The sequence below is a fragment of the Alligator mississippiensis genome, chromosome 4, assembly GCF_030867095.1.
Source record: "Alligator mississippiensis isolate rAllMis1 chromosome 4, rAllMis1, whole genome shotgun sequence".
Lineage (NCBI taxonomy): Eukaryota > Metazoa > Chordata > Crocodylia > Alligatoridae > Alligator > Alligator mississippiensis.
In genome coordinates this window covers 222,749,158-222,774,809 of record NC_081827.1, presented here as the reverse complement: position 1 = coordinate 222,774,809, position 25,652 = coordinate 222,749,158, and the positions used below count along the sequence as shown (strand labels likewise).

Genomic DNA, 25,652 nt, shown 5'->3' with positions numbered 1-25,652 from the left:
ACACAGGAAACTATATTTTGGTGCATGTCACTCCTACAATGCACCACACAAAGCAGCTAACCGCGGGCTTCCACCACACCAATCTCATAAGAGTGAATTTATGTCGCATATAACAAATGTTTGGTATAAAAGGAGTCACCGCATAAGAGTGAATTCATACATACAGAACCTGCATAAACTGAGGGAAAACTGTATATACATGTCCTTCTGGTATGCTCTCAACTGTATGCACTTGAATTTTTTTGTTTGAGATCTGCAGCACTTGGCAAAATGACTCCTCTTGTTGCAGTCAAAACAGAGCTTTCCAGATACAGCACATTTAGGGCCATGTTGCCTCCCACATTTGCCGCATACTTGGGTATTTGCTCTCCCTCACTAAGCAGTCTTCTTGCTCATGGAGGATTCTACCCTGTGAGGTGGCTTTTTCTGGTCAGAGTCTTTCATCCCTACTGCATGGGCAACCTCTTTTGGGGGATTCAGCTTTGCAGCCTGGGCTTGCACAGTTTCTGCTGCCTTACATATTTGGGCAGTCTTTGTTAAGGATAAGTCTCCCTCACACAATAGCCTTTCTTGTAATGCAGCGTCTGCAATGCCACAGATAACCCCATCTCTAATTAGAGATTCTGGCAAGTACCCAGATGCCCAGTTCTTACTTGATCCCTTTAGCCAAGTAACATACTGATCTATACTTGGTTCTGTTGCTTGATTGCACATAAAATAATGTGCGTCTTTCAAGAGACTCATTCTTTTTTTGGCTTGCCACACTCCTCAAATGTGGACAGTATTCTACTAAACTATGTATTTTGGCCTTCTTCAAAGGTAAAAGTGTTATAAAAAAGTCAGGGCTCCCTCCTCCACAATTTGCAATGTACATGATTTGGACTCTGTCATTCTTATTCTCTGCTCCTGTGGCTGCTAGGTATCGAACAAACCATTGCCTGACAACATCCACTTCTCTCCTATATTCCCCAACAACAGAAGGGCAGGTGGAAGTTGTAAAACTTCCATAACTAACTGTCCTTTTACTTAGCCTATAACTCTTCAGGAAGATCGCTTACAGAGGCCTTTGTCCTTCCAAGTGGCTGCATTACTCTGCTTGCTCTCAGTTTCCAAGTTCTGTTTCAGTTTGGAACTCAAATTCTTTCAAGTTGTCATTAACCACTTCTAACACCATGCAGTGATCACCAAGTTCAATAAATACAGGCATACATGAATGAGAACTAAAGAACAAAACTTTAATTGTGGAGCAGTAGACGACCTCTGCAGTCCCTCTGCCTCTCTCAAACTCACTCAATAACTAGCTGCCCCCTTATTCAGGGACCATCTCCCAATTCCCAACCTCCTCAGTCTTCTGTAAGGGAACATCTCTAAATTATAGCTTCCATCACTGAAGGAGTAGATCTTTAAATGTAAGCCTAAAAGATGAGCTGTATTAGATCACTTCCATCTTTCTCTTGTCATCAAAGTGTTGATAAGATTTCTGCCAGAAATGCTGGTGATGTGGGGATTTATGTGGCTATCTAGCAGATCTCAATTCTGGACAAATGACCACTCTACCAAATGTTGCCAGTGCTCTTAACTACAGGGTTTTAATGCTTAACAGTAGGAAAAATTCATTTTAAAAAGTATTTTGGAAATGAATGATGTGACAGTTTTAAAAACTTATTTTTTGGATTAAAAATGCAATGCTGGATTTCAGCAGAAGACAGCCAACTTCAAAAACATGGCTGACAATTTAGCAACTATCGAGAAACCTACCTTGATAGAGAGGAAGTAAAGCTCTGCTTGAGCAGTGTTATTATAAGAAGAGAGATATTCCAAAGTCATGCTTTACTCACATTCTATGACTGGGGAAACATTTAATGTTGGGATTTATACAAATGCTTTTTTGAACATATCAATGACATGCTACAGAAACTTGACCTTTTAGCTTGGACATTCTTATACAAGCACATTAAGGCCCTGTAAAAGAAATTCAAGGCTACAATCTATTTGTTTAACATGATAGTTAAACAACACACAGCAGAGACCTTGGCCAGTTTTGCAAGACTCATTCACCACCTCAAATCCTGGGTTCTGTTGTTAGAGGCAGTAGCGCAGTTTACATGGTAATTTTAAAAGTCATCCTAAATACTATGGCTGTTTCCGCATACAAAGAAGTCAAATGCTAAGCCATTAACTGACTTAAAACAACCAAGAATATTTCTGGGTAAGGTTCTATTCTGTTGAATCCAACTCTGCCATGTAACTCCTGTTTATTTCTTCTTTGGTAGACAGTTCAGACACATCTTTCCTTTGCCAAAAAGGAGTATGTCAGTTTTCTCTCTGGGGTAGGGCTGGTAGCGTTCCTCCTAGATTATAATTGAAAAGTAGTCATGTTGACTGTCACAGCCAAAATGTCTGTTCCCCTACCCCAGAAGGAACAGTGCTCTGAGGTCTCAATGAATCACTACAGTCCAGTAGATGTTGTGCTCTTGTTTTTTCTACTATTCATTTCCTTGATTGAAGTAGGACATGAATGAATCCTATCCAGTATCCCCTGCTGGGATCTGGCATAACTATTGCTCTTATTGATTTACTAATGGATGGATCCCTTTAAAAAAATCTGATTCTCTGTACCCACCATTTGAGAGAATGGATAACAAAATAATCCTTTGACAACAGATACAATAGCTTGCAATTCAGGGAAAGGATGACAAAAATTATCAGGTAGGTTTCATACATTCTGGGTTCACTGAAACAGGTCTGTTTAAAACCAAATTTCCTAACAGCTTTTCACAAATAATTTGATTTTTGTTTCTGTGATACTACTTGTTTATGGTCATCTTCTGTTAAACATTCATCTGAGATGACAGCTTATGCCTGATAGTATTCATAATCAGCCCAAGCCTACAAATTACTTTCATGGCACCATATGTTCAGGTTTATCCTGAATCTAAGATAGTCCGAAATCTCTATCGCCGCATGCTTGTTTCAACTGGAAAGTCTCTGTACAGGACATGGGAAACTGTGGCTTTTCTCTTGCAGGCTGGCAGAGGTCCAGTCTGAGAAGGGCTGCTTGGGGCCCCCCATACCCCACACACCCACACCCTGTCCCATGCACTGGGGGGCTGGGACCTCAGGGAAGTGGGTCAGGAGCAAGGGACGCTGGGTCAGGACTGGTCATTGATATTTACAAATGGGTCCTGGTACAACATAAGCAATGCATAGGGGGTGCATGGGGGTGCACATGCCCCCCCTGAGAGCACTGGTGGTCCCCCCCTGAGAGAGAGTGCTCTCAGCTTAGGCGACAAGCAGGGTGGGGAGTGCCACTGGCACTTCCATGCACACCACCAGCACTTCTGGATTCGGCGTCCAACCACGGGGGGAACCCCCACCCCCGACACTGCTGCGACCACCTACAGACCATCCCCACTCAGCCCACCCTGGCCCCTTGCCACCAATGCCCATGTCGCTGCCTGCAGGCGGTCGCCATTGCCTCCCTCCCCCCCGCCTCAGGAGGCACCTGTCGCCTCTGATACAAAAAAGTTGAAAACCATTGCTTTAAGGGATGCTATAGCCAGCTAAACTGGCTGTGTGAGGGCCAGCAGCTAGGAAGCATGCTAGCTGTTAGACCTAGCTGCCAGAAAGCAGGCAGACCCATAACAACAGGATACAAGCTACCCCTGGACAGTGTGGGGTTGGGGGCAGGAGTGACTATCGTGGGAGCTAGCTGCAAAGCAGTAAACTGCACAGACTTCTAGGCTGCCTAGGAGCAAAGTACTACAAGCAACTCAACTAAGGCTTCAGACAAGAGCAGGCTGGTCATCAGGCCAAAATGGAAACCCCTGTGGTGGCTGGAGAGCCACCTGATAGGAAGGGGTGGGCCTTTGGAGGTACATAAAGCCAGTATCTGAGACCACACAGGCAGTCTGGCTCTGCAGACTGCAGGAAGAAGAGCCACTGAGCAGGATGTCTGCAGGAGAGGAACTAACCAGCACCCAAGAAGCCCCACTGAGAGCTGCAAGTGAAGAAGAAGGGGTACTTAGGGCTTCCAGGAAAGTTAAAACCCAGTGCAGGAAGAGTTTTTGTTACATAGCCAGTGGGATTGAGTTTATGTTCTAAGAACCAGAGGACTGAATTGTGGCTATGGGGGAGGTATGGAGGCCACAGATGAATGCCTGGCACCCATTCAATAACAGGCAGCCTAGCTTGGGGTCAGAGACCCAAAGGGCTGAGGCTGGGGTGCTGTGTTAGGCCAAGGTCAGGAGGGTTAAGGCCAGGATCAGGCAGCCCAGACTGGGGTAAGAGACCTACAAAGCTGAGAGCTGAGGTATGGCTAAAACTGCTGTGTGAGGGCTAAGGATCCAGAAAGAAAAAGGCTAGGGCCAAAGCCTAGGGAGGAATTAGGGCCAGGGGCACAAAGGAAAAAAAAAAAAACTGGTGTACAGGATGCAGCTTTGCCTAGGGCCAGGGTCCCAGATGGCTGAGGACTGGAATAGAACTAGGGCAACCTGCCAAGCGAAGGCCAGGGCCCAAAGAGCAAAAGGCTGGGGTCAGAGCAGGCTTAAACTGGGAAGGATGGATTAGGACCAGGTACCCAGAGAAAATAGAGAAATTTGCCAGGGCAGGGGCTCAGCAGGCTGACAGATGTGTGACAGATGGGATGGAGGGCCCAGCAAACAACTTGAAGTCATATTCGCAAGGTATGGAGGTGGCTGTAGGGGTGGAAGGAGGCCACAATTAGCCCTTAAGACAACTGGTGCCCTGGGCCATGAATAGGGTCAAGAGGACTCCTACTTGGGCTTATAGATTCATAGATTGTAAATGGTTGGAAGGGAACTCACATGATCATCAGGTCCAGCCCCACTGCACTACACAGGAAAGACAACTGGGGTCAGGTGACCCTGGCGAGGTGACTGTCAAGTCTCCTCTTGAAGATTTCCAGGGTAGGTGACTGCACCACCTCTGGAGGCAGCTTATTCCACAGTCTGGACACCCTAACTGTGAAGTTTTTCCTAGTGTTAAGCCTGGAACGGCCCTCCAAGAGTTTGTGACCATCACTCCTGGTTTTCCCCAAGGGTGCCGTGGTGAACAGTTGTTCACTGAGCCCTTGATGTATTCCCCTGATATAGCAGTAAGCTGCTACCAAGTCTCCTCTCAGCCTTCTCTTTTTTAAGCTGAAGAGATCAAAGTCCTTCGGCCTTTCCTCTTATGGCTTGACTTGCAAGTCCCTGATCATACGGATGGCTCTTCACTGAACTCTCTCAAGTTTTTCTACGTCCTTGTTAACATGTGGCTTCCAGAACTGGATGCAGTACTCCAGCTGCGGTCTCACCAATGCTGAGCAAAGTGGAAGAATCACTTCCTTGGTTTTACTTGGGATGCATCGTTCAATGCATGCCAGAGTATTGTTTGCCCTGCTTGCTACAGCATCGTACTGACAGCTCATGTTCACACAGACTGTGAACATGATGGTTTCATGATCACTGTCACCCAGGCTACCCTCTATATTCACGTCGCTCACCAGATCGTCTCCTTTGGCCACGACCAAGTCTAGGAGAGTGTTACCTCTGGCTGGCCCGTGAGCTTCTTGAAGAACAAGACTGGGGGCAACTGGGTATGGAAGAGACCTGCTGGTCAAAACTAGGCTAGAGCTCACTCTAGGACCCTGGGCCAGCCTCCCCGCTTTTACCAAAAAAAAAAAAAAAGTTCCATCAAAGGAAGGCAGGCGAGAGGAAAAGAAGGGTACCCTGAGGGGCTGGTGTGGGACTGTAGTCACGCAGCCTCCCCTGTGGACCTAGTATCCGATTCTGGTTTTTAGGAAAAAGCCCTTATCCTGTAGGATTTTTAAATGGTCATCCAGCTTTGCCCATGTTTGTCCATTTTTTTATGCAATAAATCTGGAAAATATGGGATAATCCAAGGTCAAGACAAGAACCCTGTTCATCTGTTTGAATAATGCTGAATACAACAGACACTGTGGAAGTAGTGGTGGGGAAGAAGAACATATGAGTGACATTCCCTGCTTTCCCTTCCAGTTTCCAGGTACACTCTAACCTGGAACAGCTGAAAGCAGCACTTAGAGAAAGCTTTTCTGAGCCCAAGGAATCCTAACCATTCTCAGTCACTCCACAGAGACGATAGAAGGCAGGGCAGGGAGAGACCTGAACTGACCTGGTTTAGGGCAGGGCTGCTCAACCCCCAGCCCGCAGGCCATATTTGGCACATGGTGCTGTCTTCCAGTCCGCAGAATACCCCATGGGAATTCCACCACTCCCCTACTACCAAATTTCCAGAACCATAGATAACTCCGAGCAGAGCTGGACAGGGTGGGGGTAGCACTAGGATTTGGGGCCCAATCTTGGGGTGGGGGGGTGGGCAGGAAAGGGATGGCACTGAGCCCCCAGGACCCAATCCTGGCATGTGTGGGGTGTGAAGGGGCAGGTCTGAGCCCCTGGGACCCACTCCTGGCAGAAGTTGGGGGCAGAGAGGGGTAGCACCAAGCCCCCACGACCCAATCCCAGCATATAGGGCTGGGGAGTGGGGGAGAAGAAGGAAGTGCTGGGGCCCAGGACCCAATCCAGCCTGAGCACGGGTCCCCGCACTGCTCATCTGGCATGGGAGGCCAAAAAGTTAAGCACCACTAATTTAGAGACATGAGCTTTTGCAGGTCACAGCCTACTTCATCAGATGCTATGAATGGACTTGGAGAGATGGGAATGATGTATATGTTGCTTGATCATAAGGAAAAGTTGTGAGAGGATGGTATATGCATAATCTGATCAGTACTGGGAATACAGAGGCTCAACAGGAATCCATGAAGATGTAACCATTGCGTTTTAGCTGCTAAAATCTAAGTCTTTACAAAACAATTGCAAACTGTGATAATTTAAATTAAAGGGTTATAATCTGGCCAAATTTTGGTGCATTTTCTTAGGGACAGCAAAAGGCACATCCCTGATATCAAGGCCCTCTCTGTCCAATTCAAGTCCCTGATATAACATATGCAGCACATTAGATCTAGTTCCTTATTGCCATGAAGAATTCTAAAGCAAGCCCTTCACATTTATGCCAGAAAAAATCCCAAAGGAATGTATAACCTCTCTCCATTTCACACTTATTTTCCCAGATGTAGCAAAATGTATTTTACTAATTATATCACTGGGGATTCAGGAGAACTGGCAAAGGTCAAAGAACATAACTTGTAGCGAAAACCAAAGTGAAATAAAAAGAAAAAGAAGTTTTCAAAATGAAAACAAAAAAGTGAAGTAAAATAATATGTTTTCAAAATGAAGAAAGGCAAAATAACCAGAAAGAGGGAAGGTGAAACTGTGTTTTAAGCTTCAAAAGAGTTCTTCTGAACAAATAATGAAAAGAAAACTGTCACAGTTTGCTTAGAGTTAGAGAGAAGGCAAACTTCCTACATTTTCTTGTTATTGAGAAATTAGGAGAAAGTGACAGGATTGAAATGCTTTATGGCCTCCGAACGTTATGTTAGGCATCCAGACCTGGTTGCCCAACTACTAAAGAAGCTCACTCATCCCCATACACATCATGTGTAGACTGTTGAAAAGGGCAGAATGCCACTATAGGGAAAGACCCTGGATGAAATGTAGAAGCAAACCAAAAGCATAAAACTGGCAGTTACATTCTGGGGAATAAATACTTTATGAAGTTTAGATAGTACAACTGATCTGGAATCCCCAGGTGAATGTTTTGGTTTTTAAGAAATTGTACACGTATACACACACACACACACACACACACACACACACACACACCCTTCCTCTGTTGCTTTGTGAAAGACCAACACAACTAAGAAAAATTAAGTGAACCCACAGATGAAACTGGCACATTCATTATACACAGTGTTATCAAAAATACAAACAAAAAAAGAAAAAAACAGATCTTCTGAAGTTTCAGTTGTAGAAATGCTAGGGGGCATGAATACCTGGAGCATAATATGATTAAGGCATTAAAATAATGAAGTGAAATGGAAATAGAGGTCTATAGGAATAGAGGACGTACAACAATTCACCGGATGAGGCTTGCTCTAGGTAAAGCAGAGAACAATTTGTCTTTTGGAGCTGGAATTAACCTTCAGAGTTCGCATACATGAGGAAAAAAAAGCATTTTGCATCCATGAACAGAACATTCCCCTGCAATCAAGGTAATACTGACAGTCCACGTACACAACCCAGTGAAATTAGCAGATAAAGCAGAACGATCTGAATTAGTAATTAATTTGTTAATTGAAGCTCACTAATATACAAAGCAATAGCAGAAGGGTGTTTTTTTTCTTTTACTGTTCAGTTTTTACCAGCGGCTTTCATAAATATTGCAGATACATGTGCACCAGCAGAGTATGATGATAATACAAATGAACAGCAAGAGAAAGATAATGATTTGGCTCTAGAATAGTTTTAAAATACAATTTTAATTTTTTTTTCAGTGCAATTTAGGTAAGGTTTTTAAAACTGAAATGAAAAACATTTCCTACTATTCATGAGGGTTCCATAATTCAATTTGGAAACTTTTACTATAAAGACAGTTATCAAGACATTAACCTTCCTTTAAATCTTAATCTAGTGCCATCTGTAACACCCAGCAGCGTCTTATTGTGGTTATAGAGTGGCAAAACATTTCAAAATAAAATTGAAACTAGGTTATAATATAAATATATAATTAACATTACTGAATTCACAACTTTGTCTTTAATCATGATGAGTGGGAAAGATAAATACAAACAAAGTATTTATGTTTGCAATTATTATATGTACTGTGAACTTTAATTTTTACTGTCCTAGTCAAAGGAGAACAAAAAATATCCCAGAATTAAGAGAGGTTGGTCTCATTATAGCACAAATACCTGAATTTCCTGTTTATACTCACTTACAACTAGATTGTGCTATCAGCAATAGCCCAACAGGGTGGTATGAAACTCTCATCTCAGAGGCACCAGTTATGCCTCAAAAGACTCCTAGAATAGTGACTGATCTTTTGAGACTCAAGGCACCCTTTTATAATTTTTATGAATTGTGCAGCACCCCATTTCAAAAAATAATTTATTATAGTGCTTACCTCTTTGCAGAGAGTCTGGGCAGGGGGGTGGGGGAGCAGCTAGGCAGGAACAAGCCTAAGCTTGTGCTCATCTCTTCAAACCTTGGTTATCTCCTCATACCTCCTGGCACCTTTCAAAGATCTTGCAGCAACCCAGAGTGAGAATCACTCAACACTCAGTTGGGAATCATTGTCCTAGAGCTAAGAAACTGCTAAACCTCTGCTGTCACACAAAGTATTTCCCAGTTTCATGGTCTGGCAGTGGTCAGCAAGAACCCTGGCTCAATTCCTTCCACCTGATTTGGCAGAAGGGAGAGATTAATCCTCGTACCTGCTGACTGCAATTCTGCCAGCCTTTACACACAAGGGGGAAATAATTTTATTTCTTCTTCAACCACTGAACACAAAAGACAACTCTGACCATTATAAAATAAGTTTTTTTTATATGAAAGAAAAAAGATAACATCACCACCAGATAAAATTTCAATTTTGTTTTCTATTGACATTATTGTATTCTTTCATCTAGATTCATTAGTTTTCATTATTCAGAACTGAAATCAAGTTCTTAAATCTAGGGCTACAGTAACTTGTTTCTAATTCTTAAAATGAAAATAAAGTGTCTTTCATGCAAGGCAAAGAGATTAATAGATAACTCTGATAGGGGCAATAGCAGACAAGCAATGTAGTGCTGTAGTGAAAAAAGCTAATACAAAATTGGAAAAACAAAGTGTACAGAAAAGAGCCATAGATGTTATGCAAGGGCTGGGGAAAGCATCGTATAATGAGAAGCTTAAGGAACTCAATCTGTTTAACTTCTCAAGAAGAAGACTGAGAGGTGACTTGATTAGAGTGTCTAAATTCCTTCATGGGGAGAAAATAAAGGGATGTAATCTAACTGTGGAGAGCAAGCAAAACCTACCACCTGGAAATTAAAGCCAAAAAAAATTAGAAATAGGTATTTTCCTGGAAGTTATATTTTAGTCAAACAAATTAATGAACTTATTAACAGCACTACAATTAAGTAAAATTTAAAGGCTTGTGGCATACACACAGAGGTCAGACCCAATCACTTCTGGTCTTGAATGCTATGAAACCACTAAAATGGGGCTATTGAAGGGAAGAGAAGAGACACTATGACAGTGAATGGCTACTATAATAAGGTGCTGCCAAGAAATCCAGCTAGGCTCTATTAAATCAGAAAAAAAACATAAAATCTTTTATATAAAGAGATTGAAGAAAAAGCATTCAATTTTCATTGTTGATCTTTTCCATTCACTTCTTACATGTTAATTTACAAGCCCAAAAAGTTTAAAAAGCATCATAGCCAATGTTTTTTCACTTTAAAACAGGCTCAATTCCATTGAAAAGGAGGAAATTTCCCTCAGGGAAAAATAGGTTTACTCTGAGCAAAAAATGACATCAAATGTTGATATCTGAAATAACATTTCTAAATTTAAAGTAATATTACTGAATCTAAAATTGGCCAGTTTGTCAAGTGTTGTTTAAAATAAAAACATTAAAGTATCAAAATGACCTAAAATGCAGCAGCAAATATATTTTGTGAAAACTGTTCCATAGGTCACATGGTTGAAATATGGGCATCTTGTTGGGGAGATTTTAGTGGAATATAAAGTGTTCAAGCACTGTTCTGCTTACAAAAAAAAGTCAGCTACCTTATAAAAAAAGTATTCTTGATGACAAAAGATACAAGAATGTAAGCTACAAAACTGAACTGAACAAAGTTTCAAAGAGCAAAACAGAGATTTTTAAGGTTTACACATGAAAAAAAGAATTTGTACTTCATAGCATCTTTCATCCTGAAGAATCTCAAAATGCTTCTCAAGTTCAGCTCATGTCCAAAACGCACCACTCTCTGAATGGAGAAAGGCACTAGCAACAAAATACAGTTTGTACCAGACATGTGTTTTAAGCTAGTGGAAAAATATTCATACCTCTATGAGAAGCTCATATCAAAAATACATGGAAAAATTCAAGAAGTGCACTGAAAAGATGAGAACAACAAGCAGTGATCTATGGACATAAAAGCAGCAACAATCTTACTTAGGGCCACCAAAAAAATCAAGGTTTTTTTCTTTTTCTCTGCATCTTTATACACTTGGAGAAAAGGAAAGACATCAAAGAATAAAGTAACTGCAGTGTTCACACATGATGTAATTCACTGTTTTAAAACAGTTTGCTAAACTGGGTGCCTAAAGAGTGGTTAATGTGATGCCAATAAAAATCTAGGGTTTTTTAGTGATAGCTTTACTGAACTAACTGTATAGTTGGCAGAGATGTTAGACAAGCTTTCAGACACAAAGTGTACTGAAGCATCCTGAAGAATGGTATTTTGTGCCCCAAATTTTGCCTAGTATCTCTCTCAAATACACAGTTGCTTCAATACAAATATCACTAAAAAGCTTGCTTCTTGCATATTTCCTGGACATCATGTCTACACCAACACTCAAATCCTAATCACCCTTCCAAGCACATCTGAAACATTAGTGTATGTCCAATATACTATTTTAGAAATGAATCATGTCAACTTTATTCAAGATTTTTGGGGATCTCAAAAGAGATACTGTACATTGTAAATTCTCACACTTTAGTTAAAGGAAGCAGCCACAAAGATTTTTGTTCTTCAGTCTGAGTTGTCAGTCTTTAACATTAATCAGCATAATATGTTAACATATCTTTTCCCCTTGCAGTTGCTCAGCTTTCATTCTCACTTAAATCTTCATTTCATTAGCTTCCCAGTTGTCAGAGTCTTCCAGGCTAGACAGAATTTGTATAGGTAGTGATGCGATGTATTAAGGGACTCTAAGAGCAAATGCCCAGTTTTGCTCAAAGGACTTACAAGAAAAGATCAAATCCTAGCGAGCCCCCACTATTAATGCCAGACATTATAGAGAAATTAAAAGACTTCAATAAAAATAGTTCACACACATTTTAGTGCTATTCCTTAGGATGTTAATATTAATGCCTGCTCCAAGATGATAATTACCTATTCATTCTTATTCTGATTCTTAACTTCTAAACTCTTTCCCTCCTTGACAGGACTGCCTCTCATACTATCATTACTAAGACCTATATACAGTTTGTGGGTGTATTAAGGCCATGGATTTTTATTGGCATAGTTATATTACAACAAACCTTAATGTGGTTGCAGTTATAAAGGTATAAAGTTATAGTTCGTTAACGGTAAAAGTTTAGTGCGTTGAATAAATTACTATTGTTAAAGCAACAAAAACATCTCATTGTCTCCTGACAGTGGATGCAGTTAAACTATACTGTTGTCATCACCTTTATAGAGTATATTTCCATGTAGGAAGGGAAATAAGCTATAAAGCATGATAAAGCCACAAACCTGTATTCATGCTAGTTACTATACTGCTGTAAACAGCTGGATTTAAAAGCCTCCCTGTCCCTCACAACAGACAAATCTATGTCAGTAGCACTTCTAATGAAGACCAGGCCTTACACTTACACAGCTTAGTCTTTTTCTTTAAGGGAATAGTTTTATAGTGCTATAACTTTGGGCTCTGAGGAAGTCTGTACTGCTCTAACCCTGCTAATACTGTGAGACAGTTATCTAGTGCAGACAAGGTCTCAAATTTCTTTTTGAAAAAAAGTCACCTAATGTTTATTTTTCAAAAATCCAAAGCAGCACTATACTGACTATGTTTTAGCCAATATTTTGTTACAATTCTTAGCAGAAACTAGTGACTGAATTCTGACAGTCTGTAATTCTATCCAATTACAAAGGCCATAGTACTTTACCTTTATGCTGCTATTTCTTACCTAGAAAATAAATTATCATCTCAGTTAGTTTCTTATACTTATTTTCTATAGTTCCTTGGGACCTCCTCATTGTTTTGTTCATTTTGTTTTGTTAATAATAGCATCACGTTGACCACTCTTCAGGCACCCAGTTTAGCAACTGTTTTTAAACAGTGCATTACATCATGTGTGAACACTGCAATTACTTTGTTCTTTGGTATCTTTCCTTTTCTCCAAGTGTATAATGATACATAGAAAATGTGGACCTAAATAAAAGTTAGGCACAGCTGTGTAAGGTAGTTAAGCTGAATCCAAGTTTTATTCACATATGGTATGTAAGGTCTCTATTATATGCTATTTTTTCTTGCTAGTATTTTAAAATCGTTTAATAATGAAATGTCTCAGTAATCTTCAGTATAAAGCAAGCAGAATGCAACTGAGAATCCAGACTCGAGTGTTTATAGCTCACTATAACTACACTCTCGCGGCATGGCAAGACGGTCATGTGATACTGTTTTAATACAGTTGCTTCTTGCATGATAAACACATAGACTCTACCTTCTGGTACTTAGATGTGTACACTTCTTTGACTATTCTCAATAGCAGTGTACTCAGCCTCTTCCTTTCATGAAGGGAATGGAAAATAATAAGGTTTTTTTTAAAAGGAAGATGTTTTGGACAAATATTGTGCACCAAACCTCGAGCTGGGTAAATCAGTCAGTATGCAAAAGTTACAGATCTGCTCCTGTATGTTTGCTGTACACTCATATGTTTCCATTACCCACAAAAAACAACCACACCATAGCAACCCTGGGGAGAGTCTCATAGTTTTCCCACTGTATAATTAATTCTCACAAAGGGTAAATGTCATTAAAATTATTGCAGTACTTAGGGTTGGAAGGGACCTAAACAGATCATCAGGTCCGACCCCCTGCCCTAGGCAGGAACGTGTGCCGGGGTCCTATCACCCCAGCCAAATATCTGTCCAGCCTCCTCTTGAAGACCCCCAAGGTAGGAGAGAGTACCACCTCACTTGGGAGCCCGTTCCAGAGCCTGGCAGCCCTAACCGTAAAATAATGTCTCCTGATGCCCAGCCTGAACCTGCTCTCTAACAATTTGTGGCCGTTATTCCTAGTAACCCCGGATTGTGCCCGGGGGAACAGAGCCTCCCCCAATTCTCGCTGATCCCAAATTATGGAGGTTGCCTTCAAGGGACACCCACCTTCTCAAGCCACAAAAAGCAAGGAAGTGTCTGGTTAAGCCAGGGGCAGGCAATTATTTCAGGGGTTTTGGCAAGCCATCAAGGGTCGCATAACAGGCAGCCAGAGGCAGATAAATACTAATTATCTTAATTTTTTAGGGGCCCCGTGGGCCGGATAGAATGGCGTGGTGAGCCGCATTTACCCACCCCTGAGTTAAGACCTGCTGCTTTATAAATACAGCATTTTCAATGATGCAGTCCACTTTTACAAGTAAGTCCTCAAATGTGTGCAGGAACACAATGCACCCACCTCACTGTCAACCCAAACCTTTCAACAGGAAACTAATTTTGTTTTGATAGAGAAAACCACAAATGAGAACCCTTAACTCCCACTGCAGTACAGCTGTGAAAAAGAAAAGTAAGCCTTGCTAACCATTTACTAAATATTTTGGAAGGCTGAAGACAATTCATGTAAAGGTGGTAGCTATCTAAAGAGTAAGCAGACGAAATTTAAGAAAAGGGGGGGGGGAGAATATAGGCTGAATATCAAGAACATTTGTATAACAATTGCCACTAATTTTACTAGATGAGAGAATCTCAACAAGGCAGGCATGAGGAGGTGGAATACACAGAAGGGAAGGGAAGGGAAGGGAAGGGAAGGGAAGGGAAGGGAAGGGAAGGGTCCTCAGGCAGACAGGATCACACTCCCCATCTCCAGATCACACTCCTCTGACAAGATAAGGACTTGGTAGGACTGTTTGTTTAGCACGCACCAAGATCCCACTGTAGCACTAGAAGATATACAAAGTGAAAATTATTTTCATCTTAAAATACTGGGCTCTCTCACCTATGCTGACCTGTCAGGTACTAATCATTTGTCTCCAGGTTACCATTTACACGGTATGAAGTAAGCAGCAGCAGTACTCTACGAATGTCCCTGAATGCGAGGTAGAAAGACAAAAACAGAAAGCAATGTAAGCGGGGCCGGTCTATTCTTCCCTAGTGTGCCAATGACATATTGCTGCCCCGTCCTGCCTTCCTAAGCTATCCAGACTTTGCCATGCCATCTGCGGGAAGTTGGGAAGCCGAGTCACGGAAAGCCGCGCCGCGCCGCGCCGCCCCTGCCAGCGCACACCGCCGACCCCATCCGGAAAACACCACAAAACAGAAGCGGAAAAAGGGAGAGGCGAGACCCAAACTCTGCGAGGAGAGCCTGGCTGTGGGGAAAGCCCAGGCGCTGCATTCTCCTCTGCAGGGGCCCCGACTTGTGGATAAGGCTGAAGATCTGCCCACGTCCCCCCATCTCACCAGCTCTGCCGGAGGGGACGGACGCGGCCCGACCTCCCGGGGGCGCCCTGGGGCACCCCTGCCACGGCCGCTCGCCAAGAGGGACCAGCCCGGCACCGGCCGCGGGCAGAGCGGAGCGGCGCAGCCCTGCCCCGAGCCCGCGCTCTGCAGCACCCCGTCCCGGTACCTGAGCACAGCGAGGCGGCGGCGGCGGCGCCGAGGAGCAGCAGGGCCGGCCGCAGCGCGGGGCTCGGCGCGCACCGCATGGCTGCACATCTGCGGGCTCTGCACCGCTCCCGGCCCGGCCCGGCCCCTCCGCGCGGTGGTGCGCTGCGCTGCGCTGCCCCTGCGCCGCGCCCGCCAGCCCGCCCGCGGCTATAGCAGCACCGGGGGGCCGGGCCGGGCCGGGCGGCTCCTCCCGCCGCCGCCCCCGCGCACCGGGGCAGCCCCGCGGGGCCGGGCACTGCCTCCCTCTGTCCTCACGGCAAGTGACAGCGGGAACAAGAGCAGCGCCGCTGTTACCATCCTTACCTGTACTAACTGCTGCTGTGAAGCAATGCCTGGGAGGTGTAGCTAAGCAATCGTGATCATAGCAAGAGCATTATTCTTCTTATTCATTTATAAAAGGTGTAGCAGGAGCCTCGTATTAATAGTAATACTAGTTATAGGAATAACATCATATTATTGTTGTTGAGTAATACAGGTAAGATGTAGCTGGAGCCTGCTATTAATATTAGTAGTAATACTACGAATAGTAATAATATTATTATTGCTATTAAGTAACGTATGTGAGGTGTAACAGAAGCCTAGTACTACTATTACTAGTAATGGCAACACTACTAGTAATAGTAGTACTAGTAAAATTATTGCTACTAAGTAATATATGTTGCATGTAGCTGGGGCCTATTATTAATATTACTATTAGTTATAGTAATAACAGTAGCAGTACAAACAGTAATAATTATAGTCATAGTAATAACATTAATATTATTGGCTGCTTGCAGATGTTAAAAAAAAAAAAGAATGCACTTTACTGGAAAAAAGAAGCAGCGTATTACTTCAACCCGGATCCGCAACATCTGTATAGATCAGGCGCTTCAGCGAGGCTCTTTGGCACTTATATCTAAAGTGGAGTCTATCAGCTATTAGATAAAAGCATCGAAAAAGACCCACTAAAGTGCTTGATCGATACAGATGTCAGGTGAGCTGGGTCCCACTAACACGATATTTCTTCTAGGCATGTGCTGTGCTCATCACGGGACCACGCAGAATTCAAAGTGAAGTGCCATTTTGTTTTGTTGCTTTGATGTCTACAAGCAGCCATAGTTACTGTCAAGTAATGTATGTACGGTGTAGCAGGATCCCATTATTAATATTACTAGTAGTAATAGTATAGTAATAATAATATTAGTAATAGTAATAGCATTACTGTTACTATTAATATATGCAAGGTGTAGCAGGGGCCTATTAGTAATATTAGTAGTAGTAATGGTAATCATAATAATAATAGGCCCCGGCTACATGTTACATATATGATGCTATTAACTGGTTAACCTTGCAATAAATTTAGACTGGCCACATGTACAAAGACGGGCCACAAGTACAAAGTAATTATCACACAATTAACTGGTGAATCACACAATAAATCTATGCTGGCCACAGATACAAAGTAATGATCCTGCCATAAAAATGGCAATCCAGCTACAAAAAAAGCCAAGCAACTACAGCATTAGTGCTTGAAAAATGTGCAAGAACTCTAGAGCTTGTTTCATAGTAGTTAGGGGTCAGATGGGACCTAAATAGATCATCTAGTCTGACCCCCCGCCACTGGCCAGAGCGCACACTGGAATCACAGGACCCCGGACAGGTGTTCATCCAACCTCTTTTTGAATTTACCCAAGGTAGGAGCGAGGACCACTTCGCTAGGAAGTTGGTTCCAGATCCTGGCCACCCTAACAGTGAAATAGTGCCTCCTAATCTCTAACCTGAACCTATTCTCCAGCAGCTTCTGGCCATTGTTCCCTGTCACCCCAGGTGCTGCTGGAGGGAATAGGACCCTTCCTATTTGCTGCTGATCTCCCCTAACTAGTTTGTAGGCAGCCACCAAATGCCCCCTCAGCCTCCGTTTGCTGAGGCTGAACAGGTTCAGGTCCCTCAGCCTCTCCTCATAGGGCCTGCCCTGTTGCCCTCCAGCCAAGCGGGTGGCTTGGTTTTCTTCCAGCTTTAATGAGATTTCTGTAAATAAAACACTTTCTATGAATAAGCATCCCTACTACAGCCAAGAGGTTAGAAGAGTTGAAGCAATAAACCCTTTTCTGATGTGCACATATTGTGCTGAGTCAAGGGCTGCTCCACATGTGCAGGTCAAGGTGTGATGGGATCTGGCGCACAATCCACACACTCATGTCCCTCTGCCATGCCACAAGTGGCAGGAGGTGCAATTGTGAGATCATGCATTAGATCACATCACACATTATTGCTGGTGCAGTGGGTGCCAGGAATCGCAATTTTGATAGGGTTTGTAGTGGGGGGCAGTGCCAGTGGGTGCCAGGGATCACAACTTTGATAGAGCTTGTAGTGGGGGCAGTGCCGGAGACACTGCCTCTGCTGCAAGCATCATCAGCTGTGGGGATCACAAGGGAGGCTCATGCTGCGGGGCTTACAGCAGTGGCAGCAAGAAGAAGGCTGCCATCACTGCAAACCTCATGTGGTGCAGGGCTAGCGGCAGTAGCAGCAGCATTCTCCTCTCTGCAAGCCACACAGCTGACAACACTGCAACCACTGTGAGCCTTGTCAACTGCAGGGCTGGCAGCAGGTGCTATACCTCTGTTGCTGAGAGTCTCTGGCTCTAGGTTCAGTTAATGGCATGATTAGAAAAAGTCGCAAAGTTGTTACACATTTTTTGTGGAATAACTCCATAGCTTATTTCTTGTTTTATCATGGCATTAATTGGCTGAACATTTATCTGGGTCACAACATAAGGCATGATTACCTGGTTAATCATGCCGTAAGTATAATGTGTAGAGGGGGCAACACATTGCCAGACATGGCTTTGACATCGCTCTGCCTACCAAAGGCCATCGGTAAGTGATAAATTTACTTTCCATACATGATCAGAAAGGAACAACCAGGTCTATTATTAAATATTTACATACAGAAAAATCTGACTTAGGTTATAACCTGCTTTTTTCTGATCAGCTCTATATCACCGTGCTCTCTGCTGTAGCAACTATTAAGATGGCAAATAATGACAGAACTATCTGAAGAAAGCTTGACTGATAATGACAGATATCTCACTATGAGATCGACCTGGGAATTAAGAGCTACAAAAAGGCATAAAGAGAAGAAAAATATATGTATTTTAACTGACTCATGCTTGTGATATAACTATAATTATAGGGCTATAATATAGCCCTTTCATCTCAAAATATCCCCAAACACTAGAAACAGGCTGATACACAAATTATGCATAGCAGGTTCTTCACCTGCTTGTGCAGTGTTTCTCAACCTGGGTGCTGCAGCACTGTGGGATCTTGAGATTCTTTCAAGGGTGCCACGGGGTGCCGCACAATATTAGCACTGTCCAGTAGGCAAACATGATTCACAAGAGAAACCCAGAGATTTCAAATAGGAAATCATGGTGCTCTAGTGTCCTTAACACCAGTTTAAAGTAAAGAGGTCCACTTACTGAATCACCAATGGTATTTCCAATAATACTGTACTATTAAGGATGGGCATACTTTTCAAGTGGAAAAAAAAAAATCAACCTGTTTATGCTTTACACTCCAAGTTCAGTTGTAACTAGTGTACAGTACCCTGAGAAGATGCATAGCTACCAAATATTATGTGCAACAGTTTCTGCAGATAATTTATAATATTTGAATGTTCACACAAAATAGAATTCAGTCTACTGTCCATATAGCCTGCATCAAGCACTAGCAGAGGGTAGGGCATGAAGCCTTACACAACATATTTATAAATATTAGGGGGAAGCTGGCAACAGCGAAATGCCTGCAACTTTAAGGGGTAATTGTATGTGGAGTGTCTGGAGTTATTTAGTAGAGGCAAGAGCTATGGATGGATCATGATGCTATAATTGCTGCTTTTAATAAAATAAGGCAAGCTGGCTGGGGCTACTGCCAGTGGATTTGGTGGTGCTTGCTTAGAGACAGTCTGGTCTAGTTTGTTGCAGGATGTGAAAAGAGAGACTGGTACCAACACTGACATCTTGAGTAGGTGTTACAGCTGCTGACATCCTTCCTTCTGCCACAGTTGCATGTTTCTAGTCATAACTCAACCAAGGGAACACCACAAACAAAAGCTATAGGTTGCCCAGAAGGTGCAAGTGCAGTTTTTGCCCACATGCTTACCAAACTCTATGAGATTCAGGCTGAGCTTCAGGCAGGCAGGACAGGGCAGACAAGCAAGTAAGTGCCTATGTTGTCTGTGTTCTGAATTGCTTTCTACTAGAATAGTATAAAACAGGGGTGCTCAACCTCCAGCCTGCAGGACAGATCCAGCCTGTAGTGCTCTGTCAACTCCCCAGCAGGGCTCCCCACAGGTCTGGAAGTTTGGCAGTGGGGGATTGGTGCCCTGATGCCAAATCTCTGGACCCGCAGGCTAAGGACAGAAGTTACACATGAACCAGTTTAAGTGATCTAAAACTGGTTTAAATCTGTAACAGAACAGAAGCTTAGTGCACATAAACCAGTTTCAAAATGTCTGAAACTGGTTTAAGTTAAACCTGGTTGAATATAGTATCAGACTTAACTGATTGAGGTCAAACCAGTTTATGGAACTTGTGTCCTAGACCCCTTCCTTGTTTAAGTTAAATCAGAGTCCCCCAGCATGCTTTGCAGACCTGGGCTGGGCTGTGCTATCTGATCCAGAGAGCAGGGTTGGCCCTGCCCCTCTGTTCCTTAGCCAGAGCACTGAGGGCTAGCTGACATGGGGGCAGGGTGGGAAACCTGGCTAGGGACTGCAGCCAGGTCTGCTGGGTGGGGGGGGGCAGTCCCTGGCAGACCTTTTCCCCTGGAGTGGAAGGGGCAGGGGTGTGGGCCAGGGAAGGGAAGGGCAACAGGCTGAGAGGGACTGTACCCCCAGGCAAACCTGGCTGGGGTCTGGGAGGGACTTTAATCCCCACCCCGCCCCATCCCCAGCTCAGTGTGCTGCCCACAGCCCCTGCTCTCTGCTGGAGCAGGGCGCGGGGTGTAGGTGGGCAACAGCCTGAGAGGGACTGCCCCCCAGACAAACCCCAGCTGGGGTCTGGGCATGGGCGACTGGTGCCACCTGAGTCAGGGGGGCGTATGCCCACCCAGTGGCCAGTCAGTGACTGGGGGGGTCCCCCATGGCCGATCGCGTGGCTGGGAAGCATGGATGGCATTTCACCTGGTGCCCCCACTCCCCAGCCGGCACTTACAGGGCAAGCACCAGCACTCCCACCTGCCCTCTCTGCCTGTCAACTAAGTGGGGAGTGCTGCTTGTCAGGGAGTGCACCAGTGCTCTCAGGGGATACACATGCACCCCCTACACATCACCGCTGGGTCTGGGAGGGGCTTTAAGCCCCTCTTCCCCCTCTCAGTCCTGTAGGGCACCAAGCCCTACAGGACCAGGAGGTGTGAGGTGTTGGCAAAGACCTGACACAATCATCACATATGTACTGGAGATGGAGTTAAGGGAACAGCACAGGGACTGCTCGGGCTAGTGTGACCAAGGAAAGTAGAGAACTACAAGCAGTTAATAAGGGGATGGGGAGGGAGCATAATTCCTCTCAGATCCCCCAGGCCATTGGGGAGGAGGAAGAGGCTGGGGAACCGGGCTGGTCCCCTGCCACCTGTGAGCACAGAGCCAAGCCTTGCAGGACCAGACTGAGAGGTGGGAGGTGTTGGCAAAGACCTGGCACAGTCATCACACGTATGTGCTGGAGATGGAGGAACAGGAGGTGGCTCAGACAGCTTGAGCTAGTGTGACCAAAGAAAACAGAGAACTATATTTACATTATATAGCAGAACCTGTAAAAGGTGGGAGACTGGAATACCTAAGGAAGGACTTTCTGAATACTTGGCTGTAAGGATACACTGAGGATTATGCAAGGCTTTCTCTTGTCTTTTTGGTTTCTTACATTCAATTTTAAGTTAGGCTAAGCTGTGTGTGCTATCACTGTGTTTTACTGTGCTTTATCTTAGCTTAGGCGAAGGTTTTTAGTTATTCTGTTGTGTGCTTGAGGTTGTAATGTGCTGTGTTCAATACATGCTTGCTTCAGAGAAAAGGCTATTCTTGTTCAAGCTTTTATAAATTCAGTTCCACTACTTTTTTCCCCACCCCACCCCCTCTCAGTCTGGCAGCAGCTGACCCCCTTGAACAGGGAGTGGCAGGGGGGTGGGGGGAGAAGACTAACAGGTATTGCCCCCCCCCGGCAGACTTGGGCTGGGGTCCCCAACCTTCAGCAAGCTAGACCGGGCTGGTGCCTGGCAACAACCCCTCCTCTGGAGCTGGAGTGGGGGAGGGAGTCTTGGAGGGTTTCTCTCTTCCCTTCCCTTTGGCAGTGGCTGGCAGGCATGTTCTAGCACCCCCCAGCTCCTGGCTTGTGCCACAGCAAGCATGTGGCTGCATTTCCTGAATCAAAAGTAAATGTCTGTTCATTTGCTTATCAGTTCAACCTGTGCAGCTTATATTTAACCTACAAAGTATGAATCAATTCATTGTCTGGCTTTTTGACTGTTTCTACTTCACCATGAGGAGCCCTGGGCTCTACGCACTGGATCCAGCACCTACTACCCATGTGTAAGGCTGGGTGGGAGCAGTGCCAGGTCCCAGTGCCACATGCTGGTGTTAAAGACTGGGAGGAGGGCAGCACTGGGCCCCTAGGACCCAATTCTGGCATGCAGGGGAGGAATAGAGTGGTGCTGGGCCCCTGGGATCCAATCCTAGCATGCAGGAGCCAGGAGGGAGTGGTGCTGGGTGCTCAGGGGCAAAACCTCAGCACATGAGAGGCAGGAGGGGGCAGTGCTGGGCTCCATGGCCCAATCCAGCCAGAACACAGGCCCCATGCCACTTATCTAGCCCAGGGGCATGCAAAATACAGCCCACGGGCTGCATCCAGCCCACCAAGCCATTCTATCCAGCATGTGGGGCACCTATAAAGCTTAGAAAATTAATAGTTATCTGCTATGGGACAGGAGCCAAGGGCAGTAGGACCCAGGGGAAGCTGGCAGGAATCAGGAGGAAGGCCAGCCTGGCCCAGCCCTACCCCAGCCCCCTCCCACACCCAAAAGTGTCTGCCTGCTGCAGCTTTCCCTGCACACAGCTGCTCCAGCACCACATGGCCCCTGAGTGCATCGCTGGATCGTGGGAGATGGGGCACATCGGTACCCTGGGGCCAGGAGGAGGGGTGTGTGTGTGTGTTCATAGGGTCAGTCCCACAAGCAGCCTGCACCCTACATATGCACCCACACCCCCCTTTGCACTGCCATACACAGACCCCCACACCCACACCTCCTCACATAGCCCAGCCATCCTCCCCCACACAATCTCCCACAAACCCCATACCCACCCACACCCCACATATCCACACAACCCACATATTCCCTCACCCCGCACCCACCCCCACACACATGTACACCCTCCCCCACATACCCACACATCCACAGCTCCCCACAAACCTATACCCACCCCCATGACCCTCACAGTTTACAAGAGTAAGACTTCTTTTTAAGCTATTGTACAATCACCTCTATGTACACTACACAAACACATGTAAATCAGGAAAAAGATTTTTTGAAATCAAATTAAATGAATGTTGTAGATGTTTGATTTTTAGAATATAATTTGGTATTTTTCTAGTTCTGAGATGGCAAAACCCCTTGCTGAAAGGAGTACTTCCAGGGGCAAGGGGAAGGACTTCTGGTGGCAAAGTTGGGATTTAGGGAGCTGGACTTCCATTCCCAAGACGGCAACCAGGGGGTGGGGCACCTGTCAAGGGGCAGGGCTACCCAATCAACCCTCAACAGCTTGCCAAAACTCAGTAAGCAGCCCTCCACCTGAAATAATTGCCCACCCTTGATTTAACCCACAGGGCCAAAAGTTTTTGCTTCAGCTAAATCTCCTACAAAACCAATAGGAGAACGGCAGGAGCATTCCAGTGTAAAATAAGGCAATAATAAATAAACCCCTACTGGGTTTGTGAGCAACACTGAAAAACTGCAAATCACATCATGGGTTTAAATATAACACTTTTGTGGAACCTGTTGAAAGAAGTCAGTTAGCAGTTCTTTTTAAAGTTGCTTAGAATTCTTGGAATCACATAGTAACACAAAGATTGAAAGATGTTTAAGAATAAAAGCTGATTTAGTGAAAGGGAATAAAGCAGTTTGAATTAAAATATATGTGCTTAGAGTTTATTTAATTCTATATTAGTCTTAAGTAAGGCAGTCTAGAATTTTAAAAAATAAATCACCATTACATTAGAATAACAAAATAATCAAATGGCTTTTTTGCTGCTGAAATTCAGAAGAGTTGTAATTATTCCAAGCATTGGAAAAAACTCTCCTACGCCTTGAATATTACTTCCAAAATTATTTCCAAATTCCTTACAGGGGAGTAATATTCACATTACATATTCCCTTACATACACCCATGTTCCTTTACCCCATACCTTTTCTTCTTCCCCCGTGTGATGTTCTCCACTCATTTTAATCACATAGAATCTTTGTTGTACCTAGAGATGTGTCCAAGCCAGAATCTGGAATGATTCAGATACAGATTAACGCTTCACAGTTCATCTCTTCTAGAACTTCACCTGATCCCTTAATGTCATTGCTTCTTATTGTATGTTTTCAGCCATTAATACCTCAAACCAGCCTTAAGCAATCTTTTCCCCTTAATATTTACATCTTTCAAATATTTGTTATCCTATCTAGTTTAATGCTTCATAAATACATCAAATCTCTCCCCACCATTCCTAATAGTTTAAAAAGCCACTTCCCTCCACCCCCTTCTGTGGAGCCTGCCTTCCCGGGCTGCTGCTGGGCTGTCCGGGATGCCTGCACAGCCCCTGAGCCACACAGAGCCTGGTGCTTCCCTCCGCAGCTGTAGAGTAGGAAACTAAAACTTCTCAGAGGTGTTTTACTTTGCAGCACCCCAAAGTAATTTGCTGCGTCCTAAAGTCATTTAAGGCATATTACATCACCGAATGTGCTACAGCAGCTGGAATTAATGTACAATACACTGCCGACTATGCAAACAGCAATGCCATTAAAGCGGTGCAAAAGGCATTTAGCCCACTTTAAACCCACTAAAAAGTGGCATCTGCAAATGGCCTATGGGTCCGTTTTCCATTCTATGTTTATTCTACCTTTCTTTTCCAATTATTTCATATTTTCTGTCTACATTTTTATATACAGTTTAAACTTTTATTGCATCTTTGGCTTCATGACCTTTACAACACATCATAAATAATAATTACATATTATTGGCAAGTGTTACTTCTTCCAACTCATTAATAGGAAAGTTAAATGTTAAATCAAGCTCTGCCTGACAAGTACCTGCAGCACTTCAGTGAACAGCTCTTAAACCAATTTATCCCTCAATTTTATTGTTCTCAAGATTCCTTTTTATTTTGATCTATATGATGATCTCTCTTGGAATTCATTTTTCAAGTATGATTTAATTTGAAATAGCATCAGATATTATAATACATAGTTAGTCCATGGTTAAAATCTTCCTCATTAGCAAATTTTATAATTCAATCAAGAAAAGAAGTTCTGCCTGGCATTTCACACATTTGACCTACTAACTGGGTTTTATTGTTCTTTAGAAACTTTTCAGATTTGAATTCTTTTCTTATTTGTTGTAATTATGATACTTAGTAATTTAAATTGTATTCACTGGACAGTATTTGACATGAGTGCTCTCTGCCATTTTTTAAAACTGTAGCTAATTACATTTCCCCATTAGTTCTCTAGTGTGACAGCTGAAATTATGTTTGTGTGATAAAGGTGCTTGCTGAAGGCCCTATGAAGATTAGACTAAGGGTTTTTTTGTATTTGTTTAGATATTAAGCTATATGTTGTTGCTAAGAGCCTAATTAAAGATTAAGATGTAGTGAGGCCTTATATAAAGTAAGGCCTAGTAAATTTAGCAAAGCCTTGAAGTAGTAAGGCCCTGTGGCGTAGTTAAAATTACCTTATCAAAGAAATGCAAGGTTTGTACTGCTAATTGGTCAGTCTAAGGACAGTTGAAGTAAAAGGAATCTGAGTGGTTGTACATTATCAGTATCATTCAGAAGCTTTAAATTGGCTGGAATATTTGGAAACCATTCAGAAGGAAGACACAGCTCTGTGAA

At 43.8% G+C, this 25,652-nt stretch overlaps 1 protein-coding gene across 3 annotated transcripts in view; it reads right to left on the bottom strand.

The window, feature by feature from the left end:
- ACVR1C (activin A receptor type 1C) overlaps positions 1-15,731 on the bottom strand; it is a 92,050-nt gene extending 76,319 nt beyond the window's left edge. For all 3 annotated transcript variants that reach the window (XM_059727370.1, XM_059727371.1, XM_059727372.1), the window contains exon 1: positions 15,498-15,731. In XM_059727370.1, the coding sequence (XP_059583353.1) occupies positions 15,498-15,576 (79 nt within the window). In that variant the 5' untranslated portion in view covers positions 15,577-15,731. The remainder of the gene's footprint in view (positions 1-15,497) is intronic.
- Between the last annotated feature and the right edge of the window lie 9,921 nt (positions 15,732-25,652).